At 41.8% G+C, this 19,375-nt stretch overlaps 1 protein-coding gene across 1 annotated transcript; it reads left to right on the top strand.

Annotated features, from left to right (window-relative positions):
- The first annotated feature begins 14,616 nt into the window (after positions 1-14,616).
- rpl14 (ribosomal protein L14) lies at positions 14,617-17,777 on the top strand. The gene is made up of 6 exons (XM_062410337.1): positions 14,617-14,707; positions 15,213-15,314; positions 15,408-15,502; positions 16,039-16,138; positions 17,063-17,116; positions 17,681-17,777. Exons 1-6 carry the CDS (start codon positions 14,705-14,707, stop codon positions 17,738-17,740), a joined length of 414 nt encoding a protein of 137 aa, XP_062266321.1. The 5' UTR covers positions 14,617-14,704; the 3' UTR covers positions 17,741-17,777.
- Positions 17,778-19,375: the final 1,598 nt, after the last annotated feature.

Below are 19,375 nucleotides of genomic sequence, written 5' to 3'. Positions count from 1 at the left end.
TGTGTTTGTGTAAATAAACATACAATATAGACACTAGAGATGTTTACATTTTATTTTATCTGAAGCGGCAGTATCAAGGAATATAAAAAAAATGACAGTTCTGATGTTATATCAAAGAAATTGTTGTATTGCAGACAAAGATATCGACTGAAGTTAGCATCCTAACCGGCTAACTTGGGACCATACCATTCCATCTTGTAACACCACCTTTTGCCTCAAGAGGTCACAGTGAGTCACTACAGCTTCAAGTCTGTCCACAGTCTACAGCTTGTCTCAATTCAGGGCTGCATCCTTTAGAGGACACGGTTTACCCGCCCCACGAAGACCGCCTCCTTTGTGGGACCACAAAGGCCAAACCAAAATGAGACAGTCTGGTCTACAGGGTATTTACGTTTTTTTGCAGTCACCAGCTCATCCGCCCTTATTGCTGTTGTTTGGCAACAGTGCTGATGAACTGTCGGACATACCAAGAAGGTTGAAATGCCCCTTGTTTTCCTTTTAATCCGTGTTCCGTTAGCTGTTCGGTTGAGTTGAGGAGCGATACTCAAGAGTTGGGCATCTCGTGCAGTTCCTTGTTTCCTAATATGAGTGGACAAAGAGCTTTGCTGTGATATGCTGCCCCCTATTTGTATGGAGCCAACTCTTACACATTCCCCCCTTAATAATTCCACATTAAATTCAGGGGTCCCCCTAAATGGCTGAACATTAAATGGCATATCCCAAACCACTGAAGCTCCCACTAATACTACATATACATGCTGGCTTTAATTGCTGTTTAACTTTGTCTGCGGGTCAAACATTGTACTGTTAAACCATCTTTGACACCTCCTCTCCTTTATTCTTCCATCAGACAGCAGCCATTCACTAACTCAGGCTTCACCCACTCACAGGTTAACTTAACTCTTGTCCTTATCTGCTTTCAGACCCGCAGAATGAGAACACACGTTTGGGGTTGACAGCAGTTGAGAGGGAGGCTTGGAGAGGCGGATCCAGTAAAGAGACAGGATACCTTATTTGAACCCAGCTATTCATAATACAGCACTGCACTCGACAACATTCACATATTTTGAGGTTGGATGTTTATTATATACTCCATGCTAAGGTGGCACCTCCTCTGCAGCCCAGACAACCCAAGGACAGCCCAGATGGAGCCGAGTCTTCCAACCAACTGGTTCACACTTGCTTCTGGCAGACGTCCTCCTGCCTCTGACAGCCGGTATAACACATGCAAAAGCCGGCCAAAGATCTAATATGAGTCTGAACACACATTAGCTCAAGGCCACATGTATACAAGGCTTTGTCAGTTTTTTCTGCAAACAAAGTTTGAACTGTATATAGGTCAAAGTTACAATATATTTTCAGGATCAGCCCTCCACATCGACCATCGTTCACAAAACTAGGTGAGATGGGTGGTATCAAACTACCTCACCATCACATGGGAGAGCTCATTCTCAGTTACTGAACTTGGCAAAACCTTATAACATTACCTCTTAAAAAAACGGTTCATCACTGAACTCAATAACTCTTGCATAGGTTGTGGATGTCCATGGATTGGAGCCTGTGTTTCTCAGGGATGGAAGGAGGCATTTGTCGGCCGCTCATGGAGGAGCTTTCGAAATGGGTCAGTCTAGTCACATCGCTTTGATGCAATCGGTCTTTAAAATGCAGACTCTGGCGGATGCAGCCCCTGAACTCTCATAGACAAACCAAACAATATAAGGTACACAGAGAGGTTCTGTGTACATTTTTTTCACAGACGAATGGACACCAACATCAAGAATTGGAGATGAGACCCTCCATCACTACAAAGCACAGTGTCATCTAGGAGGTATAACAGACTTTAAAGGCTTGAGGTCTGGCTTGCTCTGTTTGTTTGCATTCCGAGCTAAAGTGCAATAGAGTTACTCAATCGACAACAGACACAGCTTGGTGCTTCCCACTGAAATTGATTAGTCGCACAAACCCAGGATCATACACCTTGTTTTGAAAACACAGGAGAAGCGTGGCTGTTACATAAAAATTCCTCCCTGACCCTTGTTGGGAAATAGTTCGGGCGTCCCCAGATGTGGTGGAATCTGAGTCTCTCCAGGCCTTGGGAGGTCAACGCAGATACACAACCAACACCACCACTCACAACACCACCATGGGGTAAACTGTCTTCAGTTGTAAATACAATATAGGCCTACACAATCCTTATATGTGATGCATAACAGGCTAAAGAGTAACTGCAACACAACCTCCTTTCTGAACGCTGTTTTGATGTGTGATACAATTGCACCATTAACAGGCCATAAATGGTCAGGTCACAGATTGAGTGTGTTGTGACCATTTGGAATCGTCTGAGGGCGCTGCGGTGTAAACAAGACCAACCACATGCAACTGGGTCACCCTGACCGTGTGTGTGTTTGTATGTGTGTTTGTGATCTCTTTCAGGGTTCAACGTTTCTGCTTGTGCCATGTTTTGTAGGTGAGTCACTTTGTGTGTGTGTGTTTGTGTTCCTGGGTGTGTCTGTGCGGACAGCGTGTCTGTGGTTGGGTGGTCTGAGAGCAGATGTTGATAACCTACTGTTTTTTTATTGATGCTATGACTTCGCCAAACATAATATCATGTAGAAGAGGAGTTTGGTGTGGAGAGCTGGGAGAAGTGGCTGATAGAGTTAAGACCAATGGTAAATAAGCTAGTAGGGATGGTAACTGTGCGTTCACCATGCTCCTCTGAAGCTTCTATCTTCCAAGTCATTGTTCCAACATCACTGTTTTCATGTGCTTTGAAGTTGTAAAATTGTGTTGTATTTTTTTGTTCACTTTCCAATGGACGGTATCACACGTGACATATGCATATGAACAATTAAAAAACGTGAACATGTAAACATGTCTGTATTGGCTAAAAAGTTTGGTGTTAGGCGCGTGTGAGTTGGACGTACAGAGTGTAAGAGACAAAGTGTAACATTTGACAACTCGTGTACCAAAAATGTTGATATTCAATGGTGGGATGTAACAAAGTACATTCACTTTGTCACTGTACTTAAGTACACTTGTATGTACTGTACTTAGTGGATTTATATGCAGGTGCTCTCACGTTAACTCCATTACATAAATAAGCAAATATCTGTGTTGTCTACTGCACCAGATTTTCACTATTAGACCACGCCTCCTGCAGCAGCAGTATCACGGGTGAAGAAGAAACACCTGAAATGGCTTCAGAAGAGGCCAAGACTCGGCCATAATCATGTATGCAATTACTGTTGCATTAAGGAAAAGGCTGCACTCGACAAACACTTGTATAAGTTGAATATGCAGGTACTTACTTTTACCCAAGTAGAAAAGATTATGTGGAGTACTTTATGATAATATGCTAAACTGCTAAAAATGGCAAACATGTTAATCATTACAGCTGCCTAATATAAGCATGTTACCAACATGTCACAGAGACATAAGACAACATTTAGCTCAAAGCACAGCTCTGCCTCAGTGCAGCCTCACATTAGTTTTAGACTCAGAGCAGATTTTGCATCAGTTGCGGATCTTTGACAGTTAAATCCAGATTAACTATTACGCCATGAGCCGTAAACTATTTCAAGAACCCAATGTTTTCCTCCATAGGCCTCTCTCCTTCTCTTTATTACCTTCACCAATGGCACTATGTTTTCACACCTGTTTGCTTTGTTTTTTGTAAAATAGATGACTTATTATTACTTACTTACTCATTCATCTTAATGGGGGAAATCAGGTGCATTTAAGGGGACTGTTACATTTGAGTGTTTGTAATTTTGAGCAGCTTGATTGGATTTAAACAGTGACTATTGGGCCTTGATGGTGATATGCGCACTACTGAGTGATATACTTGTGTTCGGATGTAGATTAAGGAAACCCTAAATAATTTTTTGCTAAACTATTTTCGTCTCCCACGGATCCCTCTTTGACTCAGCGGATGACATCCCGGGAAAACGTGCAAGTATTGTGCAATAACTTTACGTGTAAACACATTTAAAACTTGACTCAAGTTCTTTTTGATCATACAGTTTTCTATATTTTCATCCTAAAGGCTTATCTTATATGATTCACTCTGTATAGGACATGAATTATACACTGATTAAAATCAGTTACCAGTTTGCTTCATTTTGACCATTTATCTCATTAACGCCATGAAAAAAGTAAGTGATACTAGTATACTTCTTAAATATTGTATCTGCTGATAAATTCACAGCATTCTCTTTCAGAGTTTATATTGTACAGAGAAGAGAGGAGAACTTAAATTCTCAAAATTATAGCCTCAAAAGTAAGATTCCGATTTGGATTTATTGATTGTCTCTAAAAACATATGTGTCCTCTGGTCATTGCTGCTGTCTTATAAATATGGTTGCATGGGCTGTTGTTGCACAGTATTTTTTCAAGCATCATTAATCCATTAACACCTTGGTAATCATTAAATCTAAATTAGTCACAAAATGTTTTTCTGTCTTTCACCTCAACATGGGATTGGGATATGATTAGGCATATACATTACACACTTCAATCTTATTAAGAGCTTGGAACACTGTGGTGGGATTCCGAGAAATGTTGTCCTTAGGTGCCGAGAAAAATCCTGAAAACACACACAAACACACACACACGCACACACACACACACAGGTATTCCCTAACCATTACCTACATTTCACGTCAACCTAACTTTAAAACATATCTTCACTTTAAAATGTAATAATTTATGTTCTAGGTAGGAACTTGATATTTGTCCACTTAAGATAGAAAAGTCTCAATAATGTGATCTGCACACACACATAAACGCACAGACAAGTACATTTTAATTGTTTTATTTTAACAAAGGACCTTTTCTTTCCTGCTACTTGGGTAAGGGGCTGTATTTGCTCAATAGCATTATCCAACATTTTTGTTGATTAACAAAATTAACTGAACACTGAGACATTTGACAGATTGTTTTGAATTGTTTTGAAAGAGCCTAATTTTGTTTTCAACCAGGATTATGTGGCTCATCGGGGACATTATTTGCAGCATGTTCATTCGGCGTGTATGTGTCTGAAATGTGCGCTGGCCCCAGCTCCCCGGCAAAGGCGCTTAGAGTGAGTCAGGAGATCAAAGTCGAAGCTGTAGATTAATCCACATAATAGGAGCTTTTCCACTAATAACAGAACATTCTTTTCATTCTGGCTGCCCGGTACGTCAGTGCCACTGAGCCTCTACAGTTGCACCAACCCATTTGGAAAACTGTACACGTCTACACAATGCACAATCTTTAGTGACCCGAGAGGTACATTTAAAAATAGCTAGAGTTAAAGGCTCAACACCACTTTTGGAGAACATTCATGTGCTTCACTGTGTGAGTTCACTGGTGCAGATATACTGTAATTCCCACTATAATGATAAAATCTTCTCACTGTCATGAGACTCCCTCAGTTTGGGATTTGTCATAGCCTACTCCAAATGTAGGTGTTGCCTTTGGTCAGGCAGCCGATACTATCACCATATCAGAGCTTGTTTGCTGGAAATACGTTAGTAGCCTGAGACACTGATGGGAAATGGAAGAAACCAAATGCTGTAAAACCAAAACAATGAGCTGATCCAGATATGAAGCTAAAACATCTTGGATATCAATGCTGCCATTTAGAGCAGGAGTCTCTTCAAGGGAAGGAACCGCAATTCACACACTCGACCAATTGTCGATCTCAGCTGTCAATCATTCTTTTCACCTCATCCAAACAAGAAAATACACAGCTCCTTTTTTAAGACTTTTTTTTTAACATTAAGATTAAGATCCATTTATTCATCCCAAACACATGCACAGACATGCAAAGGCACACTCATGCAGGTAGGGAAATTTAACTTCTGCTTTTGACCCATCTGGTGCAGGACACACAGAGCAGTGAGCGACCATGTACGGCGCTCGGGGAGCAGATGTTGGGGGAGTCAGGTGCCTTGCTCAGGGGCACTAGACAGGGTAGGGAGACTCTTGGATTTTTTTTGGACAGATCAATCCAGGTTCGTCTCTTGTTGTCTCTCCGTGGAGTCGAACCGGAGACGAACCAGAGACCTTCTCTGCCCATAGTCCAAGTTTCTGCCACTAGTCCACCGCCTCTCCTCCTAACATCACTAACAATATTATTAATATCATTTGGCCAAATTCTAAGTGAAATCTCAAGTCACAGATGCTGGAAAACAAGGTGAATCTACAAGTCTTCTTTGATTTGATAGGTACTTAAGTCGAACTCAAGTCCAAGTCAAGTGACTTGAATACAAACGTCTGGTGATTCCAAGATTCAAATGTTCCTTGACAAATGTGTAGGTGAGGCCATAGAAGCACCATTCTTATCTTTCTGTGGAGAGGGCTGGGTGAACTGGGTGAAGGTTGATTGGGGTTGGAGCTAATGCTAGGTTAACCTCACATCTTGTCTCCCATAAGCAGCGCACAGCAGCTATTCCCAATCAAGCAGAATAATCATTTGTAAAGGTATCGCTCAGAGCTGGCCTGTGCTTCGTCTCAGCGAGAAGGCCTCACCGTTGCCAGACAGATGTTTGGGTTGGATCGCCATGTGGTGGAACGCCACCCTTCCATCTGGCTCTGGCTCCGTTAGCTACAGGAATAGAACACTGAGAAAGCAGGGAACACAACTCCCATTTCAATAGCGATAGCACAATTGAGGAATGTTCTTCCTGCACCTGCAAGTCTTTTCTTTTATGAGAGCAGCAGAAGGAAGGGGGTGGGGGTGGGGGGGGGGGACGACTTCAGCAATAATCATCCAAGGAATTTAATTTTGACTCGGCTAAATCACTTGGAATGTTTGCATTGCACCTCAGAACCTGAGTCCGTTTAGGCACCAGGGATTTTCATTATGAGCGGGGCAACACTGGGAATGAGGCTGGCATTAAAACAAACTGTTGAGTGCATGACAAATACAACAAACAGAAGTATTTTAGGAGCGATAAACAAAACTTCATTTTCTATATTAATCTTGTCATTAAGTGTTCACTTTGTTAATCCATGAATGTCCATCTGGATTACAACCTGAAATCTTTACCCACTGAATGATCATCAATAACAGACAAAGATCGACACTCTCCCGGAGTTTACATAAGACTACACACTCCCTGGTGCCCCTACAAGCAAAGATACCACTCCCCATTAAAAGCTTATCAACCCCAAACTGTGGCTTAAAACACTGTGGCTGTGTAATTGCAGATTCCTGATATATTAAGCTACTGACTGTGAAACGGATTAAAGCAATGTATTCTTAGGTTATGCAAAGATTTTCCCCTGTGCACCAGGCGGACAGGCAGCTCCCTCCCATCATGCCCTGTCTCCCTCTTTAAGTATCAGCTGTCTGCTGCCAAAAGCCTGACTGGATATTAATAGCAACACTGCCAGAATCGAAACCACATTTGTTTAGGTCAAGGCTGAGCTCCACATCTATTAAACAACACACAGAAACGCAAAAGGCTCTGGCAGCACAGAGAAGACGAATCAGAGATAAACTAAACAGATAGCTGAGGCTCCAACTGCTTCAGATGGAGAAGTCAATCGGCAAAGGTTAATCACTTAAACTTCCCGAGGGTGAGTGCACTGTACATGCGTCAGCCAGCGACTTGGAGTCTCGCTGCTGAACGCCGGCCAAGCTGGACTGAGGGTGATTTGTGAGCTCTGCAGCACAAGATAAACTGTGAGACCAAGAGGCCAAAAGCTTTTTGAGCCGTTTAATCTCCAACAAGCACTTTAGACCAGAGACTTTTATCACTTTAAACTGGATTCAAGTTACGGCTCTCGGAGTCCATTTCTGGTTTCAAATCTCACATTCAACAAGATGTTGTCTTTTTTAAGTTTAACTAAACATGCAATTCCTCATTTAAAGTGTGATCATCCCTGTGCTTATGCGTGTGGCGTCTGTGAGCTCCTAAACTGTTCAGCGAGGATGGTTATTTTGTAGAGCCGCACAGAGGAGGTTTCCCTGAGTAAAACACTGACATCTAGTGCACAAGCCGACACGAACATGTTGCCTGTTTGTGTGCACATCTAATTCTTTCAGCTACAACAACACCCTCAGTCATTTTCGATGGCAGCTACTTCCTTGGAGTTGTGAAATAAGGAAGAAGCCATTGTCCATTCCCATGTTATGTGGCTCCAGATCAAAGTGCACGCCAGGTGGGTGGTGGGTGGGGGATTTTGCAGACTATCTCACCAGGAACGTCACACACCTTGACTATGAGGTGGTCATGTTGCACAGTAATACAACTCCACTTCCCACCTTCATATTCGAAAAGTAACCTCTTAGATTTAGCAACACAGTAATTTCAGAGAAGTCCAGATTATTACTTTGGCTGAGCACAGCTGGACTTCCCATCTAAGGTGGCAGGGAAAGGTCAAACAGGAGCGAACCCAGAGAGTGTGTGTGTGATGGATGACCATGGCAGGATGACCAGTATCAAACCCTGCTGAAAAAGACCAGAGACCAGAACATTCCCTCATAAAAGTCAAGCCTCAGTTTTCTCAGAACAGTGGGAACAAAATTCAACAGGAAAGGGGGGGGTTATGTCTCTCCCTGTGTGTGTGTGTGTGTGTGTGTGTGTGTGTGTGTGTGTGTGTGTGTGTGTGTGTGTGTGTGTGTGTGTGTGTGTGTGTGTGTGTGTGTGTGTGTGTGTGTGTGTGTGTGTGTGTGTGTGCGTGCACGTGTGTGGCTCTGTGTGTGTTTGTGTGTGAGAGTCTGTTCTGCAGGGCTGTGTCTGAACTTCTAGTATCTTTGGAACTGGCTTGTGCCCAGATTCTGACACATCTGTCCAGAATCTGAAGACAAAAAGAAAAGGGAGGGGAGCAGCGTGCATAAGAAAGACACAGTATGTGTGTGTGTGTGTGTGTGTGTGTGTGTGTGTGTGTGTGTGTGTGTGTAAAGTCAGTGGCTAGTATCTTGGGACTTCCTGTAATACCTGCAATAACAATGAACTGCTCGTAGACTCCTCAGAAGGTGAGCTCCAGCTGCTAACGTGCACAGACGTCCACACGTGTGGGATGTGTTCGGAGAACTGGGTTAGGTAAACAGTAGCACTGATAACCCTGATGTTACCCTGGCCACTCTGATTGGCTTATCTCGTGGTGATGTCTTCCAAAACCCTGGCTCTCGGCCAATAGAAACAGGTCAGGGAACACTCTGGCCCACTCAGTGGAGAGAAAACATGTTATGCTGACAGGAAAAGAGTGAAGCCGTGAGGATATGTGCAGGGCATATGGCCTGCACATATCCTCACTTGCACATGCACTCAGAAGCTGTATTTATTCAAACATAAAGGCCTGTTACTCAAATGCTAGAATAACATAAATGCATAAAAACATTAAGGGATAATGAGTAGCCATAAAAATCATTACTGCAGATTGAAACCATATAGAATGTATAGATTGAGGACGTGTCTCCACTTCCTCCCACTATCCAGAAATTAAACCAAAATATCACGGAAACAAACACTACCATCTTGCCCATTTAGAGCCAGGGGTTGGAGCTAACATAGCAAGGTTCCTCAACCAATCATGAGTCAGTCTCAGCTGTCAATCATGACATTTCAACTCGTCCATTTTTGTATACAACATTTGGCTATTATAAACAACAATCAAGTACTACACTTGACACAAAACAAACATGTATATGCTAACAAAGGCTTGAATCGATTTAAATGCTAACTAAAATCCATGCACATGCACATACAGGTGTTTTATAAAAAATACATAATAATAATTATAATGTTGATTTTATTCTCCACTCGCCTCCGGTCCTTATTCAACATCAGTAAATTGTAAATAGAAATTATCAGACAAATTAGCTGCAGCAGTTATGCTTACAACCCATGAAATGCTATTTCCTGTCCTACTTGTTTCTCAACACCGATTAACGGTAGCTTAACCCAGTCTGACTGCCCCTTATATTTTAAATGCAGCCAGTGTAACAATGACAATAATGCAGCAGTTATATGTGCATATTTGTTGTTATTATTACTACATCCCCGCAGTCAATACGGGTAATTCCCCTGTTTTCAAAGGCCTCTCCATGGGAGTTGTGTTTGACATTTTTGTCATCCAAATTTTAGCCGGTCAGTTATTACATTTGTAAGTTATCCCTGCCTCAAGGTTATGCTGATCTATCACTGTGTATGGACTTCATTTATACACAACACTAACTGGAGGATTTATGTTTTGAAAAAAAGGCTCTTTGTTACTCTTCAGCCTTCTGTCTTTTTTTTATACCCCAAATAATAAATATGAATTATGAGCTGACAGAAGAACACTTTCATATACATAAACATTCACCATAAAGCAGGAAATAACACTTGCTGTGTGGAGCTCATAAGATGGTAAAGGATGGAAGCCTTATTACAGCTCCTGTAAATGCATCAGCTGGCCTCAAACCCGAGTGAAACAAATCCAGTGAAAACTTGTTATTCTGCCGTCCAGGCCTGAGCTGTTTTTACTGCAGGTCTTTGGTAGCGCGCTCTGGTGTGAGTTTAATGAGTCGTGTGCTTCGGCCCGAGAATGCAGGAGAAAGGCTGCAATGTCCGTTTATGAAAAGGTCAAATTTCAAGTGAGTGTGTGTGTGTGTGTGTTTGTGCCTGATGGGGAAGAAAGCAAGAGTGCAGCCCCCTTCTATTTCACATGAAATGCTATGAGGACAACTCATAGCTAAGATCAAATAATATATTATATGAGGGTGGATATAAAAAGGACACATATACAAATGAATGACTTCTGTAAAGTAAAACAACACACCTTTGTTTTTAATTTGACAGCATATCTCTCTGTTGCAAGGGAAAAGGGGGGCTGCAGCCAGAAGTGCATTTGAAAGTGATTATACATGGCGAGGTTAAATTATGAGCTGTTGTAGCGCTGCGCCACCGAGGCAACTCTGGCAAAGTGAGTCCCTAAATATAGCCATCACACGGTGTTATTATCACAGCAGGGGCAGTGCTCTGTTATCTCTCACCCTTCACTCCCATTGTTTTACTACTCCAGCAGATGACAGCTTCACTAAGGCTTGGGCCAATTTTCTCTGTATATGGCCTGTTATATAAAACCTGCACTGCTCTTTCTTTGGCTTGCCGTGTTTTAAAGCAGCAACACTTTATAAAATATTTCACGTCATTCCAGAGAGGATGAAAAAATCCTCCCACCAAAAACCCTCCGTACAGCCACACCCACATTATTCTTTTTATTTCTGTTTATCCCTGTGACAGAAATGGAGTTGGCCCTAAAGGGAAGGCTGACCAACCGTGAAGCATGAAAAAGGAAAAATGATTTTTCTCAGGAAATCAAACTTCATGCGCGTCTTTGTGATGCCAGAGTGAATAAGGGTGAGAATGGCATGTGGTGGCATCAGGACAGGGAAACATACGCAATCAGTCAAATGCACAACACACACACTCAGTCTTCATTAGGGATTGTAAAAGCAGCAGCTGGATTGGACGGCCTGGCATGGCACACACACACACACACACACACACACACACACACACACACACACACACACACACACACACACACACACACACACACACACACACACACACACACACACACACACACACACACACACACACACACACACACACACACACACACACACACACACACACCCCACAGGGAGCATTGTGTTACTTTCCTTCCTTTGTGAAAGACCAGTGACATAAAAATGTCCATCAAGGGCTTGCTGAGTCACTTATTCAGAACTAGCCACACTGAACAGCATGATGGGAAGTGGTGACCCGGTGGCACAACACCTGCTGTGCTGCTGCCTGGTCTGCATGGGACTGCCTTTGCAGTCTGGATCAGTGGTTGCAGACAAATGCAACAGTACTACACACACACACACACACAGATACAAAATACTCATTCACAAAAGCTATTGTTATGGGTGTACCAAGCTTTGGCCTGTTTCAACATGTCCCAACAACAAATAGCTTACTTTGCTACTATTTTCTCAAAACACAGTTCTGAGCTTCTCCTCTGGTTTGTTTACACCCAAACAAACATAGTTTTGATTGAGGGGTCAGAAGAGCTTAGCATTAGAGCCACGTACACAATAGTAACATAATCCACCAACCCATTATCAGTAGTCTGCATAGCTTATCTGAAGTGACAGAAAAATAGAAATTCAAGAGGTTTTTATTTCGGGTTTATTTATATTATTTAATTCTAAGAACGTCTCAGAAATCGATGTCACGGATTGGTCAGGGTATTTAGCCACTGTTTACTTCATTCATATGTCACTCTACACAATGATGAGCACAAACTAAGAGATCGTTCCACATGTTGTGAAATAAACTCAGGCCTATACAAATGCTCTCTTTCCAGAAATTAGGTGACAGATCGATACAATGATCAAGTCTGCAGGCAATTATGAAGCTATACCACCAATAACTAGTTAGCATAGCTCAGTCCCACTGTTAAGAGATTTGACCTGAACCATCATCCAGCCCACGTACTGTGTGGAATGATGACACTAGGCGGTCTGCTCCTGTTATCCAGATCTGGACCATGTCCAAAACATGGCCTGAATTTGTTCTGTGCAATTTGGACCATTTTCACCATTCACCACATGGGCCACTTTAGGCTTAAATACATTTTGTCCGGTCCACAAGAAGGCCAGTAGGGCTACTTCATTGCCTCAAGTGGTCCACATCCGTGTGATTTTTGAGAATCAACTTCACACTTTGCGTGTAAACTGGTGGGAAACTCAGGAAGTCTTGTCTTGAATGTTTTGGATGGGGCACACATGCAGTCAACATTCCTACAAAAAGGGCCCCTATGTTTTCATGCATTTTCAAGGTTATCTTCTCTGGTCTAAATTCCCTCCACAAACGTCAAAATGTCAGAATGACCTAACTTAAGGAAATGCACAAGTTTGTTAATATTGTTATAGAATTAGTGGGCACTGGCTAATTAATCCTACTGTGTGTGTCCCCTGTGTAAGTGTGTTCCATGATGACGTTGTGTGTTATTTATCTGAGCATCTGTTTCACTTACAAACATGGACTAATGCATTATAGGGTGATTAAACAAAGCCAACATTAGATCAGAGATGATTTGTCAAATGAGCATGACTCAGATTTTCCAGACATGAAACACCAAAGGCAACTTCAGCAAAAATATTACAGCCTAACCGCAACCATCTGTGTGTGTTTGTATGTGTGCGCACGCGAGTGTGATGCAGCACTCATCATTAATGTGCATACTATGTGTGTGTGTGTGATCTCATAGAAAAGGATGTTTGCAAGTCCTGCCATGACCTCTGCTTCCAGGCTTCCTTATATTTCTGTCATTTATGGAGGATTGCCTGTTCAAACAAAGATTAGAGGCATGATTTACATACAGTTTAAAGAAAACTTAACATTCCGTCTCCTGGACGTCACAAGGTGCCAGTGTTTTCATCAGGGAGGTCAGACAGGATTTCCCCCACCGGTAGCAGTTGGTTACACAAATATAGACCTGAAAACAAACATGTTATTGGGGAGAGGGCCACAGGAAAAGCCAGACAAAGCATCTGTGACGTAGCAGCTGAAAATAAATCACATTTTCCTTCACTCAGCCTTCCTGAAGAAGGCCATTCTGTTTGGTTCTCAAGACTTCTGATTAACTAACGACCTCCGTGGCAACGCAAAAACCACAACACAAGTACAGGGGGGCCTACGCAATGAAAGATTTGTTTGAAATAGCTCTAATGAAGTCATGGATATTAGACATAAGACAGCAATATTAAGCCGTTTTTTTCATGACTGACTTCCCCCTGACCTGTGAGCCAAACATATCTGTATAAACTGATTTCTATGTTATTTTGTTGCACGCTTTTTCATTAAGTGTATTTCCCCGAAGTGAGTCCCAAATTTCAGATGAATGTGAACTCATTGCTCTGCTGGTCTAACTCTCATTCTTGACTTTCTTAAAGAGATGTAAGACCCCATCTCAGCTGGAAATGGCTCCAGCCCCCTACGACCCTTTAGAATCCAGATAATAGATTATGGATGAAATACTAAGTTTGAAAGTGCTTGCTAATAGCATCTTTGATGAGGAGCCATGGCAGGTTTGGACGTAATATGGTTGTGCTGCCCTCTAGTGGTGAATCCGTCTCACAGTCAATGTGACAAACATTGTGATGGTTACAGCTCCTTGAATTTAATAATATCTGGGATCCGTGTTTTAAAATATACCAAACTTAATGTTTTGCCTAGATATGTAATAAACTTCAAATACAGTGACATTTACAATATGTGCCTTCATGGAAAGGGTTGAGGTGCAGAAGTGCAGATAAATAAGTATGAACGTACAACTATCTTATCCTTAAAACATGAATTAATCCTAGTTATTATACTATAGCTGTATTTAATGTTTAATTAAGCATACACACACTCCCCTGCCTTCTGTTTCTAAAACACTAAAAAAGGGTTAGAGTGCAAAAATACTTAATGGGATGTAATGTAATTTACATTCACAGGAGGTTTTATTCTATTATCATAATAATGATAATAATAATGATAATAATAACACATATATAACTGTTGCTTCTTATTAAACTTTGTAAACAGCTTTATTATATTAGACTATTTTAACACTGGTTTACGCTGATGCTCAAACCTATCAGACTGCGCATGCGTGCAGGATCAGCGGAAGCTGTATTTGCGGCAGGCGGAAGTGCTAACGTCCTTTCTGATCCCGGACTGCCATCATGGTGAGTTCGCCATGAGGGTTTTGGCATTTACAAGATGAAATTCTACTCCTATATGTGGTTTGACTGAAGCCATTAGAGTCGCGTGTGTTGTTAACACACCCATTCACACATTTGTCGAGTGTTTGATTTGGTAAAACACGGTTTAGTCTTTTAATGAGCGTTTGTTAAGATGTCGGCTCTTGCCCGCATTGCAACGTGGTCCCTCGGGCTGAGAGGGCCGTGAACAGCTCGGCGAAACAAACCCGTCTGTCTCGGTCTGTCTCCATAACACCGACTCGAATCATGCGTGTACTACTGTGTGACATCTAAATGTATCTTATACCTGTTGTTCTATGTAGCCCGGTTTCGTGTAGTTGTTAGCAGAGACATATGCTAGTTGATGCTAGCTAATTCAGTGCAGTGCTACCGACCGCTAGCTCCCCAGCCTCCGGGCTGACTGACATGCAGGTCCGTGTCCGCCAGCCGCAATTTCTGATCATTTCTCGTGTCCGGTGTCTTTTCCCAGGTGTTCAAGCGCTTCGTCGAGATCGGCCGCGTCGCCTACCTCTCTTTCGGACCCCATGCTGGCAAGCTGGTGGCCATCGTCGATGTCATCGATCAAAATAGGGTGAGCCCCCTGAAGCACAGTTACTTGATCATTGTCAGCTTGTTCTTTTCGGACGTGGTTATGATTGTGTTTTCTGTGGCCCGTGTTTTCCAGGCTCTGGTTGATGGTCCCTGCACAGGAGTGAAGAGGCAATCTATGCCCTTCAAGTGCATGCAGCTCACAGACTACGTCATCAAAGTTCCTCACAGGTGAGTGGGGACAGTGGCCACACCACCAAAACCCTGCACATAATGAACAAACCTAAGATGCATGTACTGGATCCGCTTTTCAAGTCTCTGTCCTATCCTTTAACATGTAGTTGTTTTATAATCCATGATAGGATGAGAGGGAAAAACTAAGACAATCTCTGAAAGAATGTGTCTTCAGCTCTACCAATCTACAAGCATAGGAGTGTAAAGTCTGTAAATATGTATAAAGTTTAAATGACTATTGAAATTCCACCATACATAAGAGCATCATCTGGGGACAAAGCTTCAGCCATGTAATCTGAAGTAAATTGATGATTTTGACTTTGTATGTGTACAAATGTGTCCAATGTGACCAACTTGGATATAATACATCTTGTTTGAATAACCGTTGTTTTCCAATGATCACATGGCCTTGCCTGGACCCAGCTTGAAATTTACTTAAGAGAAACATCAGTATTGTTTCACAGTATCATCACATGGTGAAATTTTGTTGCATGCTTTTACTAAAAGATCTCACTGTATGTTATGTTTTGCAGTGCCCGTCAGAAGTTTGTGAGGAGAGCCTGGGAAAAGGCCGGCGTCAACGAGAAGTGGGAACAGAGCAACTGGGCCAAGAAGATCGAGGCTAGACAGAAGGTAAAGGCCATGTGTCATCGAGTCGTTGTTCTGCTGCGGAAATGATTAGCCCTCATAAGGGAGAGATCAAGACATCATGCAGCTGATATTGGAGATTTCTTTAATCTGGCTTCAGGATTAAACACAAAAAACGCCATATATGGGCTTCTGTTTTTGTGACTGTAGATAAACTGTTCACTTTTCAGATTGTAGATAAACATGGGAAGTTGTATTTGTTTGGGAGGGGCAGGTCGTAAAAACACACTTTGAATTTGAGCTCTGTCTTCTGGAAATGTTACTCTATCATTGTCTAAGTCAGAGTAGTCATGGTTAAGTTTGCAATGGTTAGGTAAAGCTGTGGGTCCTCATCTCACCTGAGCCAGTCATCTGAACGGCTGGGTGATGTTTCTCACTGGATCAAGTGAACACACCTCAAAATCTGCTTCAGCTGTTTTATTGGCTAGTTGGAAACGTATCACCTTTTAAACAGCAAGCTATCTGTGAGCCCAATACTTAATGTGTCGCCAGCGTCATTTAGTGTCATTGGCATTTTTTTGTGTTTTTTTTAAGTGCTGTTATTTTTCCTCACTTTGAATCACTAATTCCTTGCTCTGATGGAAATAGTGCTGTTTCCCAAAGGGTTTTTGTTGGCAACTTCATCATAAATACATTTGAGATTGATCCATCATTATCTATTCCTGGGCATGGCTGGATTAGACCTGGTGGCTTCTTGCCTTTTTTTGTGATGAATATAAGTTATAACAGTTATTACAGTAAAACTCTACTAGACTGGTTAACACATATTGTTCATTGAAAACTTATCAGTGGTCGACACTTGACTGTCTTTAATAATCATCATACATCCTGGTTATGATGTTTTGTAAAGAAATGTATCCAGAGCTTAAATGTATATCACTGACTTTATTTCCCTGGTTTTCTTTTCAGAGGGCCAAGATGTCTGACTTTGACCGCTACAAGGTGATGAAGGCCAAGAGGATGGTAAGTGCTACAGAAACACATCACCTGTCAAGCAAATCAGCCAAGTAACCAAACCAAAGTTCTGGTGGATTAGTACGAAAGATGAGCTTTATCATCTGTAGCTAATGCAAATATCCCACATGGAAAAATGTATTGGTTTAAACCAACACTGTTCACAATAGTAACACCCTAAAGTTGAATATAAAAATGCAGCATAGACGTATTTGTAGTTCATATCCACTTTATTAAATGGGTGAACATGGTGGATTATTGGGGACAGCTCTCTAAAGTAAACCCTCACTATTATTGAACTTGTCCTGTGTGAAAGGCTGTTGTACTTTTAAAGCTATGTTGAATGTGATCAGAATCTTTCAGAGTGCAGACCAAACAAGTAAAATAAATGATGGCTCACTTAGTTTTACTGTAATTATGCCAGTGGGCCAGCATTTGTAACAGCTTGGTGCCACTGTGTGGCAGACCAATGAAGTGATTTAATTTCCCTTCACAACCAGTGACACTGGGCTATTCATGTGTGTGTATGTTAATCCTGCCGCAGTTACTGAGAGTTGTTCTTGTTTTCTGCAGAGGAACAAGATCATCAAGCATGAGGTGAAGAAGCTCCAGAAGGTGGCAGCAAAGAAGTGAACAGTTTTCACCAAATAAATGTTTCTGTTCAATTTTCTATCTGTGTCTCCTCCTCTGTTCTCTATTTGGTAAAGCATGTAGTAGCTTGATTACATGTTCTCCGCCTGTGAAAAAATCTTTGAACATTGATGGAGTTAATGTTTGCAAACCTCCATATAACTCCCTCTTACAGAAGTGGTTTCATTTGACACCTCCACTGAGGACAGAGTCAGTCAGTTGTCTAGTTGGACCTGGTTTCTCATTTCCATCAGCACTGTACTGCACATCCTGTTCTTTCTGTTGAAAGACTTCGCTGATTGCGGCTGTGGTGTAGTTAATCTTTTGAGAATTATTAAGCCAAAGAGTGTATTAAATGATATGAGTTAAATAATATAATGAGCAGGTGAAAAGGAGTTTGTGTTCTCATACACAAACTCCCCCAATGTCTCTATTCATATTAATACCCTGAAGTATTTCTACAGTCAACAAGTCAGGTTTGAAGTGAAACTATTCATGCCTATATCTGGTTGGAATTTTAAATTATCTTGAAATTATTTGAGTGGCTTTGCCTTAATGTTGGAACAGGAGGGTTTTGTGAGTTGAACCCAAGTTTCTTAGTTCTGAATATGCTCAGCAAGATATATGATCACAACTATATTTAAATCATATTGAACCTTTGAATCGTGTAGATATATCTACTGGGCTATTAACATGTCACATTACTTTTGATAAAAGAGTGACTATGCTAAAAAAAACATTTACAAAAACCTACGTTATACCTCTAAATCCTACCTGCTCTGGTGCTTAGTGACTTCAAATATAGATGCCAAAATAACAAAACTAAGAAATGGTGACCTACAATAAGGACAAAAATAAACCATTTAGCCAATTATTACATTTAGTCAAGAGTCAGAATTGACTTAACATACATACATTTGTTTTAACTACAGTAGCCTGCTAGCGTTTTGAGTAAGAGCAAGACATTTCCCTCTTCCTTTATTCAACCCTCCTCACAACCACTAGATGGCAGTCTCAGTTTATAATGGAGCTTGAACCCTTTGTCTTTCAGCTGAAAATGACCATAGAACAGCCTCTCACATGTCTGGAGGTATATGCAGTGCCATAGAGTAACTAGCATGTGGTGGCTGTTTGCTGCCAGTTTGTGGTGATGGAGGGGAAATGAATAAATCACCTAACAGAGCAGGTGGCACTAAAACTCAACACCACACAGTGCTGCCTGCCATCAAAGACTTCAACTGGAGACATGAGTCCCTGCTGCCCTGACCAGTATGGAGGCTGAGTCCTTCAGCAGCCAAACAGGTTTCTCCCCAGAGAGAAACCTGGTAAATATTACATAACATCACCTTTGAACGTTGTGCAGAGAGGACAGGGACTTATTGGAAAATGATACAAACATACACAGCCAGTGGATTCCTCCCTGTCAGTCTGAGGATGGCTGAGTGGTGGAGGATGCCTGTGGTCTGACTGACAGCCTGTCTGTGGAGTCAGTGCTGATAATGGTGATAATGAGCCATTGTTCCTTTGCAGCTTGATTCATGCAATACAAACATGAATGTACCCCCCCCCCCCCCCCTCTCTGTAGTCTAGTGTCTGAGAGCATGGGCCTGACATCAGCTGAGCTGCAGAGGAACCATG

The sequence above is a fragment of the Platichthys flesus genome, chromosome 17 (assembly GCF_949316205.1).
Source record: "Platichthys flesus chromosome 17, fPlaFle2.1, whole genome shotgun sequence".
NCBI lineage: Eukaryota > Metazoa > Chordata > Actinopteri > Pleuronectiformes > Pleuronectidae > Platichthys > Platichthys flesus.
The sequence above is the reverse complement of the archived record's forward strand: the minus strand, read 5'-3'. Positions and strand labels throughout refer to the sequence as shown.